This window comes from Gallus gallus, chromosome 4, assembly GCF_016699485.2.
Source record: "Gallus gallus isolate bGalGal1 chromosome 4, bGalGal1.mat.broiler.GRCg7b, whole genome shotgun sequence".
In the NCBI taxonomy this organism is placed as follows: domain Eukaryota; kingdom Metazoa; phylum Chordata; class Aves; order Galliformes; family Phasianidae; genus Gallus; species Gallus gallus.
This window is the reverse complement of record NC_052535.1, coordinates 20,863,038-20,884,727: the sequence shown is the minus strand read 5'-3', so window position 1 is coordinate 20,884,727 and position 21,690 is coordinate 20,863,038. Positions and strand designations below refer to the sequence as shown.

Here is a 21,690-nt window from a genome sequence, read left to right as displayed (position 1 = left end):
ACCAGTCAAAATGGAGCATCCCAAATGCTCTAAAGTGACTCTCACCATCTTCAGTCCTCTCTTTGTCACTAGTGTATGACACACTAGAGGAAATGAAATGACAATGGGGATTTCAGAGAAAAACACTGATACACAATCAGACTGTAAGTCTTTTATGTACGCTGACTTACAACACGAGTTGTAATGGTCTGATTTATATGAAGTGATTATACATATGATTTATATCTGATTGAAAACCACATGCATTCAAAATCAGGATCCTCAGCTTTGTACTCATACTATGCTGCAAATTAACTGGCTGCAAATTGACTGGCAGAAGCTTTTGCCCTTTCCTTTGCATTCCAAAGGATTAATGTCATGATATCCAAGAGCACACGCTTTTTAAAAAGAAATAAAAAGTAAATAAATCACCACATGGAATCACTTAAGTCTGAAAACAAATCCACCTTAAAAATCAGTACATTTAAAGCCTGATGAAACACCAGCTGACAGACCAAAACAAGAGTCTGTCCTTAGAGAAACACAAGGCCTTCATGCCTACATAATGTTACTGATACTAAAAAGGCCTCAACGAAGCTCAAATCACTTCAATTTATGTTTGCTCCTGAAGGGAAATGTCAAGCCCTAGACTAGAATTACACCATTGTGACAGTCAAAACGCAACTCCAGAAAAATGCTAACGCTACTGTTCACATTCGAGACTAAGTTAGAATTCGTAAAACAATTTCTTACATCAAACATTTCTCTTCTGTTACTGCTACACATGGTAGAACACAGCAAAGCAAACAGAGGATCGCTCTTAAAATAGCCACGCATTTTTTCTCCCAGAAGTAGTAGCAAGCCTGTAAGATATACATGGAATAAACTAGGTAGCATGAGCATCCAAAACAGACTCTGGCGTTTTCAATGCCACCATAATGCACTGCCAGAAGGTAACACTAATAAGAACAACAGAAGGGCATGGGAAAAAATGCACCCAGTTTCCCTGAAAGACATATCACAGTATGGCAGAAAAAGTGTATGAAGTTTTTCTCAATGGCACAGCAACTTCTCATTTTAGCAGATTTTATTCAGAAATTAGCACAACTTCTGTCGTGGGAGTATGAAAATCAGTTTAACAGGAGATACATAAGAAATGAGCAACTGAAGTCACCTACAACATACCAGGACAATCCATAATATCCTGGGATACTGAAAACAACAATGATACAGCAAATCAGGTGAGCCTGTGCACATTCTCCAGCCTGCTATCACCAGTTGGGCAGCTCACATCCAAATGGAAAAGTGACAAATAGCTCTACATCACCTACTGATGATGATGATTCCTGTTCCACACCTCTCCTAAATCATGTCTGGGCACTGGCTGTGGCTGGCTGCCATAGACCTAGTATAGCCCACAGTATGATAGCACATTTTAAAATATTACCAGTAGCCAGAGAAAAATAATTGCAAATTGCAAAATAAGTAGTTAAAAAAAAAGTTCACTTAAAGTCACTCATTCCTAAATAATCCTAAATGATTGCTCATAACAGCTTTATAGAATCATAGAATCATACAATTGCTCAGGTTGGAAAAAACTTTAGAGATCAGCAAGTCCAACCACAACCTAACCATACTACCCTAACTCTAACAACCCTCCACTAAATCATGTCCCTGAGCACCACATCCAAATGTTTTTTAAACACATTCAGGGATGGTGACTCAACCACCTCCCTGGGGAGTCTATTCCAGTGCTTAACAATCCTTTCTGTAAAGAAGTTTTTCCTGATATCCAACCTGAACTTACCCTGGTGCAGCTTGAGGATGCAGATTCTCCCTAGCCCTCCTCTTGTTGCTGATGTATTTATAGAAATATTTATTACTGTCCTTTACCTTAGTGGCCAAGCTCAGTTCTAGTTGGGCTTTGGCTTTTCTAATTTTCTCCCTGTACAGATTTGCTAGGTACCTGTGTCATCATAAGTAGCTTGCCCACTCTTCCGGAGACCATAAACTTTCCTTTTGCTCTTGAGTTCCAGCCAGAGGTCTCTGTTTGGCCAGTCCAGCCTCCTTGCCCGTTGGCTCGTCTTCCGTGACTTGGGGATGGTCAGCTCCTGCACCTTTAAAATAACTTCTTTAAGGTATTCCCAGCCTTCCTGGGCTCCCACACTCTCCAAAACTACCTCCCAAGGGACCCTCTCAACCATGGTCCTGAAGAGGCTAAAGTCTGCCTTCTGGAAGTCAAAGGTGGCAGTTCTGCTGACTCCTTTCTGTGGTCCAACAAGGATAGAGAAATCTAGCATCTCGTGATCACTGTGCCCCAGACGGCCTCCAACTCTTACATTCCCCACAAGACCTTCTCTATTAACAAACAGCAGGTCCAGGATTTTGCTTCCCTTCACTGGCTCTTTCACCAGCTCTGTCAGGAAGTTATCTCCCACACACTCTAGGAATCTCCCAGACTGTTCCCTATCTGCTGTATTATAAATCCAGCAGATGTCTGGGAAGTTGAAGTTCCCCACAGGAACAAGGGGGAGAGACTTGAGACCTCACCCAATATATACTACATATACATATACTATATATACTACATCCAGTCACTATGAATTGTTTGATCATCTACACATCACCTTCCTTTTTAATATATATATTTTTTACATGCCACGGAAAAGTAATTCCACAAATATTTTAGAACTGCTTATCTTATCTTACACTTTTACAAGTAACTTCCAGTTTACATGACTCCAAACATGAAAGATTAAGAGATAACATATCTCCTCTATCGACTCATACAATACTTGACAGTTTGGAAAAAAAAAAACATAAACATACGTTGCTACTGTAAGAACCAGCCACTTGCAACCACAGCAAGGAGCAAGGCCACACAGGGACTGAAGACCTGTCTTCCGATGTTACAAGCTGACTTTTAGGTCTTTTTTTTTTTTTTTTTTTAAGAGGAACTACAGTTTATAATGAATTACAACTAAATGAGACTAAAATTAATGATTTCTCAAAAGGAAAAATTCCATGAAGTGCACAATAAGAACAGAGTTAACTGGAAGAACAAAGCAGTTCTTAAGTGATCCCATGGAAGCAGGACTTCTTAGCCAGCCTCTATCACAGCTGCAGCTATTGGCAGCAATTAATCTGCCTGGCCTCAAGGCAATTTGGACACTGAAGAAAAAGGTCAGTACACACGACGAGAAAGGAAACAGGCAAGGAAGAGAAACTCAGAAATAGGGTATATTGAGAAAGAGAAACACAGAACATCCCGAGTTGGAAGGGATCCACAAGGATCATCAAGTTTAACTCCTGAAGATGCTGTAGTAAGAGAGAATACAACCACTGATATCATGCAAGAGAAACACAAAGAGTAACCCATAGAAGGCAAATGGTGAAAGAGACATAAACGTGTCTGGTTAAAAATGTGAAGATAACCTGAGGAGGAATAATTTTAAAAGACGAAGTGAATACACAGGCTTTTAAGCTAATATACTCCATTCACTAGGATTTATCTTAAGTCACATTTTCCAATAAATTCCAGAATAGTATTTCGCTTTGTAAAGGAGAACAAGCAACAGTTCAAATGATATCTATCTTGATAGTTCCCAGAATTCCTAGAAGGTTTTGTTGTTATTGCTAACTTTTAAGAAATTATAGTTTATTTAGGGCAGTCAGTTGGTATATGCCAACCTCTAAGAGCTGTTAGTATTGCCACCTAAGCAGATGGCATGATTTTAGTAAGGAGAGTATCTGTGCCTGGACAGCAGACTCAGGAGCCCTGCACAGCACCTCAGCCCTGGGCCAGAGTTCCTGCCCACATGCTTGGAGATGACAAAGCACTGACTGTCCCTTCAGAAACCCCTTTCTGCATGGAAAGGAAACCATGTGCACCAAACAGAAGGTATGGTAGCACACACTGATACTCGTCTGTTTCATCACAGGATTAGGGTTACAACCTCTACCCATCATCAGCCTCTGTAATTCACAAACAACTCACTTAATCCAGCCATGCGTGAACCCTCTGTATTTGAAGACATCTTAATTTAAAACTCAAAGTTTCCCATGTATTTGAGTTTTAATAATTGCATAGGCCAACTAAAATGGGATAAACTGTTTCCAAATGCATGGGGAAGGCTAGGACAACTCCTGTGAATCACACCATTGCTGAGCTTTGCAATTCCAAATAACTGTTGCCGGTGTGCTAAGTACCCTGGACCTTCAGGATTCAGCCCTATAGTAGCTGTCAGCATGAGTTAGATCAACTGAAGAGCAACTTTCAAGTACAATCTAGTAAGCCTATTCCTGCAGGCTGCATAAGATTTTGTGATCACTGCTTTTTCACTGCCTGTAAAAAGGTACACAACACAAAAAGGCTGTTATATTGATCTTTGTCTTGATGCTCTCATTTAACAGCGTACCACTACAGCTATTTTCACACTAATTTTCTAACTTCGAGGTTTAAAATGTTCATTTTTCATGCTCTGTATGAATAATCCAGATCTTTACAAGGCTACTTGTTTGTCAGCTTTTCTTTGAAGTTCTGCTTCCTGTTTCTAGCACAAAAAATCAGCATATGATACAGCATATATTACAGGCCTCTAAGGAGTAATAAGCACATGTTTTCTTTGTACACATTACCCTAAAAAGAATTTTCATTCTTTGCCCTGGTAATCCAGGAAAAAAAGGGAAAGAAGCAACCTGAGTACTTTATTGCCATCAGATACTTTCCCCTTCATAGAAACAGAGCACGATGTGGACTAATCATTTCCTACATAAAGATTGCAAAGAAATTAACAAGGCAATATTATTTTATCTAGTTACCAAAAGTAAAACATCATTTCTAAAAACAGTTCAACTTCTTGTTTTCCAGCCAACTCTTTCAGCAAACATTTTGGGTGAAACAAATTTTGCCTGATGGATCACAAGAAGCACATAGAGTTGATGCTCACCATGCTGTAATGTGATGGAAAGTACAGCAATAATAGTGGGATGGCAAAAGCCTAGGCTGCAGCAATGAGAACAAGACCAAATGCAGCAGCCGTGGACACAGAAATGAAGTAAGCAAATTTTCTTCCTCATGAAAGACCTCAGGTAGGCAGGGATCTCCAACAAGAGATACCCTCATTTCCACTGCCAACCCTAAATGAGAATCCTGGCTCCACCCCTTCCAGTCACTCAGGTGCACTGAGTGCACTGGAGCTCCCCTAGGTTGGCCTGCCTTCCCATCAGGTGCTCAATCACTGCTTCAGGCTGTGACTTACCATTTCCACTACAATGATCCTTCATAGAAAACACTGTGTCAGCAATATTGTAATCTTTAAATCCAATGCCTATTAACTTAAGTGTCCATGAATGCAGCTGCCACAGAAGCCAAATTAAATCTCTATTCACATAGCCCTGTTCACACAGAACATGCATGAAAATCCTCCGTTTAAAGTCTCTACCCTGTATTTAATCTGAAAACAATGATGCCACCAGAGCCATTGGGAAAACAAATACCACATTGTTCTTGGTCAACACAGCTCAAAATGAAGTGTTAACTTTTCCCACCTACAGTATACAGCGTAGAATACCAATTGTAACTCCAGGATAGTAATGAACTCATTCAAAAAATAAACAAAAAAGAGTAAAAAAAGACTCTTTTTTACAGTTACTGTATCAGGATGAAAAGCCCAGATCCACCAGAACAAGATAAAATTAAGAACTTAACTCTAATGAGAAACATAGAGGTTGGTACCTCCAGGAGCAAGAAGCATGATCATGTAACTGCTTACTTCTCTTCACACACTTTCAAAATACCCTTCCAACCCTGGCCTACAGTGTGTTCCATACAGAGAAGGCAAAATCAGCTTCTCTTTCCCACCGGCCTTTGAGCTTCCAGAGTCTCACCTATCTTCCTATACCTTCGGGCTATTCCAGCAGAAAGGTGGGACACCTGCACAGCATCCAGAGCACCACACAAACTGAGAGTTTAAATGCACTACAGCTCAGAAAGTATGGTGGCCACAAATGCCACCCCCTTTCTGTCAGAGGTGTGTTCAGTCATCCAGGATTGGAGAGGAACTGTTTTAGTTCAGTGCTTCAGTTTGAAGCTTCCTAAACAGCAGCTTTCCGTGCTTCAGGCTGATTTAGGTTCTTTTCCAGTAGGCATTAACTGTTGCTAATGTCATTGCTCATCCTCCCCACTCCCTGTAACACAAGCGTCTCCAGACTTGTTTCATTCCAGGACACCTGGAAGTTCGCCACTTGTACATGTGACAGTGTCACCCATCACTGAAACCAAGCCGCTTTGGGGACTGGCCTGTATATGCCTACTTCACAGGAGAGAACTGAAGAAGTACTTGCCTGCAAAGTTGTACAGCTTCTCCTCTGGTCTGCTACACACATTTAGAGATCTGCTTTGGAACAAGATGAGATCTCTTGAGCTCCATTACAAAAAGCATTCAGAAAGAAAAAAACTATTTTAAGTCTATCACTACAGTCACTATATGCCAAACTGACATATTTTTAATAAAAATCAGTCCCTGAGCAAAGAGTTCATAAACTGGAACCTGGAAAACAGAAGGCAATTCTGATGAGATGGTGTGTGATTCCTGAAGATATAATCTTGGTATTCTTAGCTGAAAGGAAGGAAAAGTCTGAGTATATGCATAAATATGTATCTATACGTTTTTTTGTTTTTGGTTTTGTTTTTTTTGTTTCTTTATTTTTTGTTTTGTTTTTTTCTTTCTTTCTTTTTTTTTTTTCCTTCTTTACTGTAAAAAAAAAATCAGAAGTAAACACACATAAACTGCAGTACACAGACTAGGCACATAGCTGGTAAGCAACCTGTAGCAATATGACTAGTTTAACCATGTTCCTGCAAACATTGCTTGCTTCCTCAGCAAATTTCAAGTGACATTCAGTAAATAAGATGCAGCTTTAAAGGCAAAAATCTCTTGCTACAGAGCCACCAGCGTGTCTGAACTAGCAGAATTACTTCCACAGTCTTTTTAACAGCCCAGTAGCAATAACACAGTAGTTTTGGTGAGCTGTCTGAAGTCCTATGAGAACAAAATAAAAAACCTTCAGAATTAGGTCGATGTTGAAATATTTCATCTACATGACCAGAGAGAAATGCACAAAGTGACCTGTTTTTTTCCCCTACTACATCTGGACTTCTAAGCCAATTGCAATGTATTTTGGGAAATGGCTTCTAAATGCTGCAACACCCACATCTCAAGAAGTCATGTAATAACAGAATACTGCAAAAACTGACCAAAGCACATTCCTGAAGTACAATATAAAGCCAGCAAGATGGGCACAGGAAGCCACAACTCTGTGCACCAGGAAATGGAAACTAAGGCTAGCAGTCACAACACTTGTTGAACTACTGTACTGATGAGTCCATAAAGAACCAGAAACAACTCTATACAGAAAACAAAAATCCTACAATGAAGCAAGCCATTCTTAGCATTTTGAGGACAAAACCAGAAGGAAGAGCAGATGTGTAAAGACAATGGAGGCACTTCAACATACTGGAGTATAGTGGAAGTATGTATTTATTTGGAATGACTAAGTCATGATTTAATACAAGCCACACTTTCAACTACAAACACCAACTAATTGCAACAGTACTTAACAGTCCACAAAAACATCAGAGCTTCTAAAAGTTGTTTGGGTGTTTATGAAAATACTCTTTCCTCATGAGACTGAGGAAATGATTCAGATTGCCAAGTACACATACCATGCACTGTTTTGCATACTGAGGCATCCTCATAGATTGCCAGATACGCCACAGGACTTAAGTACACAAACTTCTGAAGCTTGAGGTTATTCAGGATATCATGAGCATTGCAAACTGTGTTTCAACATGTATTAACTGCAAGTGAATTTAAAGTGTCTCCACAAACGGAGACACAAACAACATATTTTTATCACATTGAATAGATGCAATGAGATAAGCTCAAAGAAACTTTAATTGTTCCATTTGCTCTAAGTTCAGTGTTTGAAGCTCATATATGCTTACGTCTATACTGGAACCTAATTACCAAGTTCTATAAAGTCAAGACAAAACCTATTCTCCTATAGGAAAAAATAGTTAAGAAAAAAATGAAAACTTCAAACTTTCAAAGATGTTACTAAAGAATAACATTCATGATCAAATCTAAACCAAAAAAAAAATGAGCAAACATTATGATTGCCTCCTCAGCTACACAAGAAGTGACAAACAAAACCTTTACCTTTTAGCTAAGCTAATAGTACCATTTGCACCTGTATATTATTCAGCTTTCCATACTCATACATAAAAAAAAAAAAAAAACATGAAGTGAATTTTGCATCTGTTTTTTACTCCTAGTATCACTAACAGAAGTTTGACCATTTATTTGACTGAGTAAAAATAATCTGGCATTATCAGTCTGGGTTCCCAAACTACTGGATCAGGTTTACTGAACAAATGGACTAATCTAATTATTCTGTAGAAGTACTGAGGGACTTTTCAGTCACTCTTTCCAGAATTTCAGCATAATCCACTCTCTTCAGATGAAAGCACCTGAAAGTTGGGTAGATGTAGGGCTGCAAATGAAATTAGAAATTTATACTGCAATTTATAGTGTACAGTGATTCAGTTCTCATCTACATCACAAGTTCTCAAATCTATCTGGTTCTTATGTGTAATGAAATTATATAACAGTGTTTCCGGATGTTCATTTAAAATGGCTTGAAATGTTTTAAGCTGTGTAGCTAATCAACATTTGTTGACTAAGCAATTATTTAAACCAGCATATATATAAAAACAGAATTTTTCTAAGCTTTGTTTTATTCTATGCTTGATCATAATATGAACAAAGAGCAAGAAATCGTCCTCACGCTCTCAAAATCCTAGGATTTTTTTTTTTTTTTTCTGCACTAGAAAAATAATAGAAGCAGGAAAAAGGCAGAAAAAAGAGACAAAAACGGAGACTATGCCAAACCAAAACAGCCCGGCATTCAGGGCATTCAGCTATGTGAAAGTCAAAGAGTGAAATTCAGGCCCTGCAACAGACAGGATATGAAATAAAGGGTTAAATCCGGGATGGTTCTCCTTGCCACCCCTGTGATTCTGTTGTAGATCAAGGCAGCTCCTGCTACAAGTGACACTGCTGTAGCTTATGTAAGTAGGAGCTTGGGGTACAGTAGCTAAGCAAATTGTTTACCCTACTGTTCAGATACAGCCGGAACACACTCTTTGCTCCTTGTGCACATCTGCACAAGGCACAACCACACAGGAAAGGTTTGCTGCTTGCAGGTCCCCACATCCGTGCCAAGAATCCCTGGAAAGCTGTACTAGCAAATTGGTTTCGAATTTGCTACATTCATATGAGCAGAAAACAAGAACAAAGATCAGTATTATGGCTTGGAAGCCATTTTGTCAGAAATAACTCTCAACTAGTACTACATGAGGAGCACTGAGTGTAAGCAGACTCTTAACATCCGCAATTTCTAATAGAGGAACCACTCATTGGGTTGAGCTCACGGCACTATTGCTGACATGACCTCTGAAAGCAGCCTTCCCCATGTAAATGATGAGGAAAGCTCCACATTAGCTATTATATTGCTGTTCATGTTATCTGTCACGCTGAGTGCTTGTGGTATTCTCTCACTTGCCATTTCCAAGTGTGTAAAAGAAAATCAAGCTCACACGACTTGCAAGAAGCAGAGGCATCTTTCCCACTCCAAATGATGTTTTGAACTTGTAAAAGCACACACTTAAACTGTGAACAAATTACAGCCTTAACCAATGTGGCATCAAATCAATGCAGCATTAAGTATCTGGAATTGAACTTGCTACGCTATCCCACCTCTAGACAGTTCAAGCATGTACTCACTTACCAACTTGGTACATATTACAAAACGAGCCACTGTCTCTTATTAAGCTCAGATGCTCGGTTGTGTGAGTATGTATTCAGGAGTCAGGACCAATGTGAACACTTCACAGAGTTGTATCTTATCCTTTTCTTATTCATTGAAGAAGTCATTCTGCAAAAAGCTGCCCATTCCAAGCCACAGACACGAGAGTACTCTATTTCTCTGTCAGCAATTAAAATTGCAAGCCCATGTGCCTTCTGCAGTTAAGTAATGAAAAGAGTATTCTGACGTGCAATGGAGCCCAACAAGTCATTCAGGGACTGGCTGCAGCAATTGGTAATTCAGTTACAGACCCAGCACCCCAGGCACACAAAGCAATCACACACCCATTTAACTTAATGAATACAGACCAGAATATCCTTATCTGATATCACATAAAAGAGATTAGAGTTGAAATAACACATTCCTTGTGCCCAGTTCTGTCACCTTTATTTCCGCTGCTTGTAACATTTCAACTCTGAAAAGATCCTGTTAAATTCTGGGACAGGTACGCAAAAAGGGAGGAGATAGCAGTAGCCAAAGTTGAACCTCACCTCCTTGCAGAATAATAAGCATCTATTTTTTATTAAAATGTGAAATATCTCATGAAATGGCTAACTGTAACTAATAGTATTAAATATAAATGAAAACAAATTTAGGACAGAAATATTCATTCTCTTTATTTGTCTCCCCAGTGGTGGAAGAAAAAAAAGTCACCTCCCCATATACTCCCTGATTTGAGCACCTTTATTAGAACAATACCTAATTAAATAAGTAAATAAATGAAACAACTCTTACAGAATTATTTTTCAAGATATCTATACCATCCAGTAACTACATTAACCAAGCAGAACAAAAACAAACCAATAAAAAAAGCCTACAGTACTTAAGCACAGTTACTGATTTAAGGAGGTGCAACATGGGTCTGCTCAATATTTGGTTGTTTAAAGTCTGCTTTTACTCCTTACCGTTTATCTCTTTCAAAATATGCACTCACTGTGTTTGTCTGATGCTTTTTCTCACTCCTTATTGTTTATCTGCAAAGAATTCATTTATTGAAAGAACTTCATTATTTAAATCAAGGCCATTTTCCAGTTTTAATAAGTTACCTCTAATATGTATTTGTAGACAATGTAGGTTTTCCAATGAACTTATTAAAGAAAAATGTAAAGATTTCAGTGGGAAACAGTAATGATGCTATACAAACCTATGTGTTTCTTATGAAAACATGCAGAAATCTATAGTGCAAAAGGAATTAACGCTTCATCTGTAGTATTCCAGAAGCATGTCACTGTATGTATGTTCTGATAAATGCAATGAACAGCTACAAGACTATGGAAAAATCCTCTTCATCCCAGAAATGAATGTTCTGGTTAACTGTTACATGAGAAGCTCATTCACATACACATAAATACAGTCTGATACATCCAACTAAAATGCGTGTGTATTCAGGCATCTTTTCAGCATTATTTTCAGTCTGACCTGGTATTTTTTGCCTTCAGCTCTAGGGATGCTAGTTCCAGAACATAGGTGTGATCCTGCAATATAAAATACTAGCAATTCATGCACTCAGTTCACTTACAGAGGTGAGAACTGACTTAAAATAACAAATCTTTAATACTAAGAGCTCTGAGACGATCCTCTTAACAAAATAGGCAGCAGAGTCCTTTTTTTAAAAAAAAAAAAAAAAAAACTTGCATCCAAAACAAACTATTTTTCACTGCATACATAAAACTACATATATTTGTGTATACATGTATATAGAGACATAAATTTATGCTTACTATGGGTTAATTCCTCCTTTTGGTTCCTAAATATTAGTACAATCGTAATATATGAGAAATTCATTAATTTAAAATTACCTTTTCCTAAAGCAAATATTTTTTTGATCTATCATAGAATCATAACATTTTAAGCATTCTTTCAATGAAGAAGCCTCGTAAATTAATTTTTACAGATTATCTTAATTTTCTGTGTAACTAATAGAATATCTGTCTGCTTAAATGCATTTTCAAGATAACAACATATTCCCAGTTATTATGCACTTCCCTAGTAATTATCAACTGTTCAAAAAGAATGAAATCTACTGAACTTGTCTTAATTGTCAACAATATTTTAAGAACAAGAAGCCTGAAGAAGAGCAGAAGCAATCAGCAGCAACAGTATTACTCCATGCACTGGCCCTAGGTTTAGTATGCGTAACACATGCTGGGTAGTAATGAAGTCTTTGCACGTATAAGAGTTAAGTGCATCCTCACTATGTGCACATTCAATTGTCCTATAAAAGCTGGTGTAAATTAAAGCTTTTATTAGCATAAAAGCATGTTTATATATTAAAAAGAAATAAAAGCATGTATAAACATAAGCATATATTGAAGAAGTTGACTGATATATTGGTTGATTTAAGAGTTTGGTTGGAATACTAAGGTTTGATTGACATACTACTCACAAATTGCTATTAAATAAAATCCACTTCAATGTTTATAAAGATAAAAATAGATGTTCATACTATATTCAAAACCGCATGGTAATTTTTTATTTTAGATATACGGATGACATCAATGCAATAATCACACAATATAAATCTAAGAAGTTGAGCAGCCAAGCCAGAGCTTTCACAATTGTATCACACATGATATGAAAATATCATGTATCACACATGCATGAAAATTCTCTATGAGCCAGGAGCAAGAAGACCCATCAGGGACAGCATGGTCATGCAACAAATACCCCAGGTTTCTTTAGGTATAACTCTCATGAGTGGAAAAATGTTCAAGGTTTGCTACAGAGCTTGATTTTTAAGGGAGAAGTGCTTTTAAAAAGCAGGAAAAACATAATAGTTCCTATTTCAAGCTACAACCTTCTTTGAAGATAATATGTTATTACAGAAGTCCATTTGATCTTTTCCATTTTAATTACAAGGGGGTATAGAAATTTCATGTGCATTCACTGAGCCTGAGAAATGTTTTACAGTGAAAAGGAAATGAGAAGGACCAGGAACATGAATTAACTGAAACATAAGCATTTAATAAATTCCTCCTTTCCTTCAAAGTCAGTTTTAATCTCTCATTGCAAAATACATCTGGGCTCAGTCCTCAGTAATTTAAATTCAAATAAATACATCTAAACTTGTTCCATCGTTACCACCACAGGATATATTTTTGGCTTATTCTTTAACTATCTTGCCAGCAGGACTCTGCATGCTATTCCTTTAAGGATGCTATCTCTAGCATTATATTCCAAAATGGCTGGGAAAATCTTTGTAATGACTCACAAGTTGCAACATGCTAGATATTCATACGTTTTCAAAGCTGCTGAAGATATAACGAAAGGGTCTAAGGTTTATGCATGAATCAGCATCCCCTTGTCACAATGTCATGGTGCAGTGATCCCTGCAGAACTGTAAGACTTGATTTAAGACAGAAAAACAACACTGGCTCTTGAGCCAGCAGAATGAAACATCTCAGATCATTCATACATTATCTCTGTGCTGGAACCACTATACGAAAACCTTGTTAGGGTTATGAAGGTTTTATAGTAGTCCACAGGAGACTTCTCTTTAGGTGACTCCAATATCATTTCAGTCTAAAAATACATGCATACGTAATGCAACTATCCCCGTTCAGGTTGGATGGTTTAAGAGGAGAGGATTTCACCTTCACTAGGTTTATTCTTTTGATAGAATTAACAATTTTTTAATGAAAATCTGATGCTGCTGATCATCAGCCCTTACCCAGTTAGCTTAGACTCAATTACACTTAGCTGAAGGACAATAAAGTCCAATTTTTGGACACCACCCAGCTCCCCATGAATTACCTGCAGTGCTTGCTGTACCTCTGCCCCAGCTGGTACAAGCCAAGGAGGTTCTGACAGAGTGAACTGCTTTGCTAATATGTGCTTCTGTTACCTAGCTTGTCACCCTCTGAATCACCATGAGTTCTCAAAGAGAGGTAAGTGCAACCCGCTGCTCTGGAAGAATGTAATTACGGTCACAGCAGTGAATGGCTCTTCTAATTGTGCCATCAGCCTACAGAAAGATCCATCCCTCCCTCAAAAACATGAAACCTCCTGATGCTGCTGCCCTGCGAGGTGTCAAACTGCTATTAGATGACAGCAGTGACTCCTGATGACCTGTCAACACAGCCTTGCAACAGTCCAACAATTCAAAATGACCGCTTTGTTGCACAAGGTACAACAACGTGTCCACTACAGCACCAAGAAGCAGAGCATCAGTCCTCTTCTGCCACACTTCTGGGTACCCTCCAGTCACTGAGTGGTCTTACACGGGTGCAAACATCCCTTAACCATGTATGAGCACTGCCCCCTCTTTTATGCAAGTTTAGAAACCCGATCCAAAAGCAATCCCGGCAACACAACTCGTTCATCTACAAACTCTTTGCTCCGTAGATGAGCTAATACTAGAAGTCGGAAGCCTCCTTTAGATAGCTGCGCGGTTCCTTTCTTTTTCCTTGTTTATTCCCAGGCGGAAGGCAGCGTGAGCTCTCCCCGGGCAGGCGGGGGAGCGGTGGGCCCCGGGTGGCCGCCGGCTGCCACCTGCTGGCCGCGGGCCCGGCCTGGTGGGGGTACGGAGCGGGGAGGGGCTGCGCCGGCACCGCGCGGCAGCACTCACCGCGTTCCTTCGGGCAGAAAGAGGGCATCGCCTCTGCCAATGTGTAAGCCTGCTGCTGCTTAAGGAAAACCACTCGCTGGAGTGAAATATGGAGGCAGACACTGAGGTGTTCTCACTTCACGTTATCCTGCATTTCTGTGGCATTCTTCGCACTCACAGTGCTCAGATGTTGGCTGTGCTGGGTTTGGGGGTAGGCTCCTCACACACTACTCTTGAAATAACAATCGGCCAGTTTTTCAACACATTAAACAAGAACAACTCCAAGAGAAAAGATAAAGGAGAGAAATAAAATGGAGCCTCCTTAAACATTCATGCATTCAGCGCTCTGAAAATTCAGCAACTGCTGAATTTTGCTTGTTGTCTTCAGAATTCCCTTCCCTCCAACCACACCTTTCTTGGAAGGCAACCAAGGGAATACTGCCATACTTTCAGCATATGGTTCACTTGTCAGCCAGAGCCCAAAGCTGAGGTAACCTTGCTCAGCCATCAGCAGCAGCTGAGGTGCCTAAAGAGCTCATGCCTGAGCTCTGTGCTCACTGTGATTGAAGCCTCGAACAAGGCTCAGACGGAGGAGAGCCCATGCCTCCCTCCTGCCTGTAGCCCTAAAGCCCCTGGCTGCAGCCTGCACCCAGCAGAGCCACCCATGGAAGGCAGCACAGGTCAGGAACCAAGCAGGTGCATGAACACACTGGGGGAAATACAGCTCCTCAACTTTCCAATGGACTCAATCTTTGACACAGGCACACATGACATGGAGGAGGCAGGACAGAGCTGTCTTTAGTACTAGCAGGAACACTTTTTCCCATGTTTTACACATTTCACCAATTCCACAGCATTGAAGAACATGCCAGGGCCATGACAATTATACAGAATGCCATCTAGGACACTACACCACAATTTACTTCACCGAGGATTTTGCACACTGCAAATCCTCCCCACATGCTGATCAGCTTGCTGCAGACCCTCGCTCAGTGGGTGGCTGAGCTTCTCCAGCAGCCCGCAAAGGCCACAGCCCTACTGGGGTTGCTGCACGTTTCCACCTTTTGGACGTCATCTCTGTGTGCTGTACCCTTATATCCCCACGTATGCTCCTTGGGCTGAGCTCCTGCACCACCTATCCCAGCGTGTGCCGAGACAGCACCTCACTACCTTCGCGTAGCTGAGCTGGAGGAGCGATAAAACAGGGAAAACGCTCAGGCTGATAACCGACCTCCGGTTTCAGCACCCTGTACGAGGGACAGGGAAACTCGCCCTGGAGCGGCTGGCAAGGAACGAGGTCCTCGCCGACCGCGCTGCAGCTGGAAGCGGGGAAAGGCGGAACGCCTCCGGCCCCGAGAGCGGCAACCGCACGCCCCCTCTCTCTCTCCTCCCCTCGCCCGCCGCCCCCCGGGGCCACGCACGTGCTCCGCGTCCCGCTGCACGCGTACGGCCGCGCCCGAGGCGGGGCCGGGGCAGAACCCCACCGCTCTCCCGCACCGCTCCGCTCCGCACCGTGCGGGGCCTCGGTGACGGGCTGCGACGCGGCGCGGTAAGATGGCTGACGGCGCTCCGGCGGGGGCGGCGGGCTCCATCTTAAGGCTCCGCCGGCGCCGGGGGGCGCACGGAGACCCGGCGCCCACCTTCCCCGGGGCCGGGCCAGGCGCTGCCGCAGCTTCAGCCGCTTGGCGCCGGCGGCCCCTCCCGCCCTGGTACTCACAGGCGTTGGTGACGGCGAAGCTGTTGGCAACCTCCAGGTTGTCGATGTGGGGAGTGAGCCTGAACTCGGAGGTGGAGAACTGCACCATGCCCACCCGGAACGCGCTGTACTCCTGGTCGGCGCCCCTCGGGAACAGCCCCCCTGCAGGCAAACATACGCGTCAGGCGGCGGGGCGCCGCGCCGCAGGGCAGGCGGAGGGGCCGGCAGGGCACGGGGCGGGGGGCGCGGCCGCGGGCACCTACCGATCTGTATGCTGTTGGAATGGGCCCCCCAGATCAGTCCCCACAACACGGGAGCCAGGCAGACAGAAATATGCATAATCTTTTGCATTTCCAGGAAAAGGAGAGCATCCACAAAGCCACAGAAACGGCGCTTCTTTCTTCCTTCCTTCTTTCTTTCCTTCCTTCCTCCGCCGCCGCCGAATTCGATCCTCCGCACGCCGGTCGAGCGGCCGGGGGCTGCGAGCAGACCCTGGGCAGGGAGGCGAGGCCGAGGCCGGGCACCGCGAGCGGGAGACACCGTTCCCGAGCTGCCTCCGCCGCTCTACTCTTCGTCCCGGCTCCGGAAATAAGCGGGGGGCGGGTGGCCGCGTGCCGTCGGCGGCGGCGCCGCTGCGCTCCCACTGCTGAGCGCTCCCGGGCCGGCCCTGCCCTCACACGCGCTCCCTCCGCCGGCGGCGCGCCTGCGCGGGCAGGGAGACTCGCGGGAGCGTGCGCCCTGCAGCCCCTCCCTCCGAGCGCGGGCACGGCGAGGGCCGGCCGCGGCCTTCAGCACCGCGGACAGCGGCACCGCGGGAGCGCGGCCGGGGCCGGGAGCGGAGGGGCCCCGAAGCCCCCAGCGGGGTGCTCAGCCCTCTGCCGCCCGCAGCCCCCGTCGGGAGACGCTGAATGTTAGGGAGATTCACTCCTCAGGATGAGTCCCGGCTACGTTAGGTGGACGTGCAAGATGTGACATTTGTCACCAGACACAAAGTCGGTCTCCGACACACATGCACACCCGTGGGCACACGCATCTTGTTCCTACAAGCAGTCTGACAGCACAGTGGCCATGACAAGAAATGTCCTACAAAATGGCTATGTGCAGGTTTATATTTCAAAGGTTTTTTGTTTTTGTCTTTGTTTTAACTTTTGCTAACATAGAGAAGCAATGCCCATGTAGGAAAAAATGCTGATTGTGCATTGTGTTTCTTTTTTTCTTAAAAGTGTTATTATTTAATTGTCTTGATTCTCCTTTCCAGAGACAAAGGAAGATCTCAAATCTTCAGACACTCAGATGTCCAAATAAGTGCATAACCTGAATGTACAGGAAGCAGGCATTTTGAGGCCCTCTGCCCATCACTAAATTAGTTTCACTTGAGTCATTTCACCTGTAAATTTTGTACCAATTTCTGTCTGCAATTCTGTCATTATCTCTCTCCCACCTCAGAAAGAGATGATCCTGAAAAAGACAAGCGGTACTGCTGTGGTGGCTGGCAGAGAACGGTGTCAGAGGAAAGCTTGCATTTAGACAGTCAGGCAATTAAACATACAAGTATTCACATTTAATACATGATTTGGTGCCATGTTGTCAATCTCCTTTAACAGGAGCACAGTTTGATCAGAAGCATAAGCTCCTTTTATCCAAGTCTGGGTAAGGAAGAGTCCCCTTATGCATACCAAATGAGGTTAAAATACAGCAAAGATCATGGCTGGAATATTGTATTTTAATATTTTATAAGAAAAGAAAAAAAAAAACAACCTTTATGCCAATTCAGAGTTCACATTCTAGCTGCATAATGAACTTAAGTATTTTTAAAAACATAACTACAATGGTGCCAGTTGAAAACTACAAAACCCCCACTCTTTGAACTAATTGTCATTATAGGTACGGAAAGGATTTAAATCTTTCAGCTGTTTGTTTGTTTGTTTGTTTATTGTTGTTTTTTTCATTGTGTTATATTTTAGAGAACAGCACTGTTCCACATGCACATGGAGACCTTTGTCAGAAATGGTAAGAATAATTCATGGTGATATATGTTTTATCTGGTTAGGTAGTAAAATGTGATTTAATTATTTCTCCTGGACTATTACCAATGCCAAACTGACTCTGGATCCTGCTGTAGCAGGCACTACATGGCAGGCAAACTCACCTGAGTCAAATCTGAGCCCTACAGAACATCAAGTAGCAGTTAGGTCATGTAACAGTGACCAGAATAGGAATTTATTTACCAATTACAGCTGGGATTTTTTGCACAGCTTATCTGTGGTGAGTTAATAACTGCCAGGCAGTCACAGCTCTGGCCGTTGATTTGCTATGCTTCCATTAAATAATTGTGTGTGTGTGTGTCCATGTATGTGCATAATATTCCAATTATATATAATACAATAATATTGTACTGTCATGTCAGAACACGTAGAAAAAAAGAATGTCAAATTAATAGTTATGTGGCCATATGCTGGGGTGCCAGCAAAAAATAGAAGTTTTCAACTGAGATGAGTAACTCCAAAAGGACAACATGGGCTAGTGAATCAGCAAGAAAGCAGTTTAATCAGAATTTATTAACAAGGAAAAATGCTAATGATAAAATAAAGCTTTCTGCAATAGTACATTTTTTAAAAGTCCTATGCTAATTGAAAAGATACAAGTGGGCAATGGAGAAAAAAAGGAATTTACAGTTGATAATAATTTATGATCGTGTACTAAGAATAGACATACTCATTAACACTGCACATAAAATAAAAATTAGACACATTACTGGGAATTATATTCATTTTTTTTTTTTCACAAGAAAAGCAAAAGAATCCAGCAAGAGGCAAGTAAAATCAGATTATATTTTCACATGCATTCTTCTAAATCCACAATAAAAGCTCATATAAAAATGCATTAGTTCTGAATCTGAACAAAGCATCAACAGGGGAACAGTTAATAATAAGCATCAATCACTTGTTGAAAGGAACATAGCTGTGCAATAACAATGAAAACAAAGACAGATGACAGAAGGCCAGATATCCAATAATAAGATGTCAACCCCCTAAAAAGGCTAAGTACCTAATCCAGATTTCATAGAAGGTCTGGGAGAGATTTACTACCTATTGCAAAGGGTGCGAGATATGATAATGGCTGTATTTGATCTAGTAGATTCCAATCGATGATAGTCTGAACACACAGCAGAGGCTGGTGAGGAAGCTAAAAGGGCTAACCTATGTACTAGTCCAAAATAAAAAGGAGTTTATCTGGAACACATATCCTCAGTGATTCATCCTGGCACAGACCCGGCTGAGAGGGTTCAAGGAAATTCGTGTTTCAGCTGGTGCACAGAAGACATAGACAGAAACTTAGGAATTACTCACAAAGGGGAATTTTGAGCTTCAAAGTCAGAAACGTGTAGTGCTTACTCCATATACTTACCAGTCAGGAATGACTGTGGAGTACATACTTCTGTATGCAAAGTACATGCTTAGCAAGACTCAGATTAAATGGTTATGGTGGTCCCATCTGGCCTTACCTTCTTTGTTTTATATGCTTGGAATAATTTTCACAGTAAAAATATTTATTAGAAAAAATGATGTGAATATGCCATGTTTGCAGGGTGCAAAAATGCTGCACAAACATATGAAGCCTTTGATTCTATGGCTGGTCGAGAAATTCTTCCCTATGCAAAAACTATTGTCTTTGGATTTTTGAAATCTGAAAAACCTTTGCAAATACCAACAAAATTTTGAGTTCCAAATCTTTCTTAAACTGTTTAGTCCCATATGTTCATGCTGTATCTCAAGAGTCCTTTTAAAAATAAAAAGTACATCCTGATCTCCCATGCTCATTCTGCTTCCTCTGCTGATTAACAAACATGTCCTGTTCTCATTAACAGTACATAAACCTGGTGATGATCGGCACTAAGAAATAGCTTATGCTAACTCCTATGATGCGATTCTGATAATGAAAGTAGACATCTCTATCCAGTGGTATAAATAATGTGAAATAATTAGTGATAATCAGGAAACTTATGTTCCTTTTGCTGTATAGCTTTCACTGTACTTGTTTAGATGAACAAATATGAGGAATTTATAGTGAATTGGGAATTATTCATTATATTTATGTGAGTTACTTGCAAGCTATTTGCAAGAAATGTTAAATTTATTTTGCAGATAAAATCCCATGCATGTAGAGCTATCTATGTGTGTAGAAAATCCGCTACAGATTACTTCAGTTTTTCCTACTGAGATTATAGCAAATGGCATTATTAAGATTCCAGGGAGAAAAAAAAAAAAAAAAAAGGAATCCTTTCAGATTAGACTATATATACAAAACCTATAGTTCTTGTCTGGCAATGTCTTCTCTTTAGAAGTGCCAAGACCTTCCCATTGTTTCAGTGGGATAAAAAATGTCCATCACTTCATCTCAGTTCCAGGGAATATATTTCTCATTCTTGTTCTAATTATTTTCTACTTACATTTCACCTCTCTTCTTTCTTGCTGTCTTTATCCTTGCCTGGCTTTCCATCTGTTTCTCCAAAGCATTGCCATTGGAATCTTTTCTCCTCTCATGTTATTTTGATTTTACCATCCATATTTCCCCTGTGGAGTACAGCTAATTCAAATGTGTTGTATATTTTTGCTTTAGACTGCAACAGTCAGCCTTGATCCTAGCTCTTTTCATCTGCCACCTTTTCCATCTGTTCCATCAGCAGCGCCAGCCTTGACTCTAGCCTTGTTTTTTATTCTCATCATGTTCTTATTCCTTTTCCACACTGACATCTATGTTTGAAATATGAACCTTACACCCATTCTTCAGGTCAGCTCTTAATCACTGCAACTCCTCTTTAAGCCTTGTATCCATTCTGTCACCTGTGAGAAATGCATCACTCACTATTCATAAAGAAAAGTCCTTTGGGGCTGACGAAGACTTAGGATTTCATATACTGATGGACCATGCTTTGCTGAGGTACAGGAGTTTTCAAATAAGCTCTCCATCGGATTCTCTGAGTTCATAAGCCACACACTAAAATGTTTAAAGGAAAATATAAGTTGATAAGAATATCACAGTCCACTCTCTACTGACATCCAGGGTGCACTTCTGTTACTCATTTTTCTATCACTTGTGACTTGGGTCCTTTTTCTGTACAACAGGAGCAATTTCCTTACAGCTAGCTGTTTTTCCTCAGCAATCACCAATCACCAGCAAGCACCATGGTGGTTTCACATCTTCAGAATCCCAAAGCATGCCAGTGAGGAGCAGCTCCCAGTCCGCAAATTATTGTCAGACTGAAAAACAAGGTTAATATGTATCACTGATAGCAACATATTTGTATATGCTTGCTCAAATATTTCTGATGTCTGCACTCAGCATTATGATCAGTAGGAAGCTGTTTCTGCCGTTTAGGAACTGAGTGCTGAGGCAGTATTTCAAGCAAGGATACTGGACAAAGACCGGAGCATGGGAAATGGCCTGTGTAGTGATCACCTCAACATGGAGAAGGTGCATTCTTATTTTAGCATTTCATTTGTAAAAACTATCCATAAAAGACAAGCCTACTCTATCT

At 41.3% G+C, this 21,690-nt stretch overlaps 1 protein-coding gene across 7 annotated transcripts in view; it reads right to left on the bottom strand.

Annotated features, from left to right (window-relative positions):
• Nucleotides 1-16,847, bottom strand: part of GRIA2 (glutamate ionotropic receptor AMPA type subunit 2) — a 94,762-nt gene extending 77,915 nt beyond the window's left edge. For 6 of the 7 annotated variants that reach the window (XR_005859118.2, XR_003074714.3, NM_001111014.3 and 3 more), the window contains exons 1-2: nucleotides 16,415-16,847; nucleotides 16,173-16,313 (exon numbers count right to left, since the gene is read on the bottom strand). Coding sequence is in view for 5 of the 7 variants with exons in the window: in NM_001111014.3 (NP_001104484.2) it covers nucleotides 16,173-16,313; nucleotides 16,415-16,502 (229 nt within the window). In the remaining 2 variants the exon portion in view is untranslated. The remainder of the gene's footprint in view (nucleotides 1-16,172; nucleotides 16,314-16,414) is intronic. The other variant, XM_015285277.4, reaches the window with a different exon arrangement.
• Nucleotides 16,848-21,690: the final 4,843 nt, after the last annotated feature.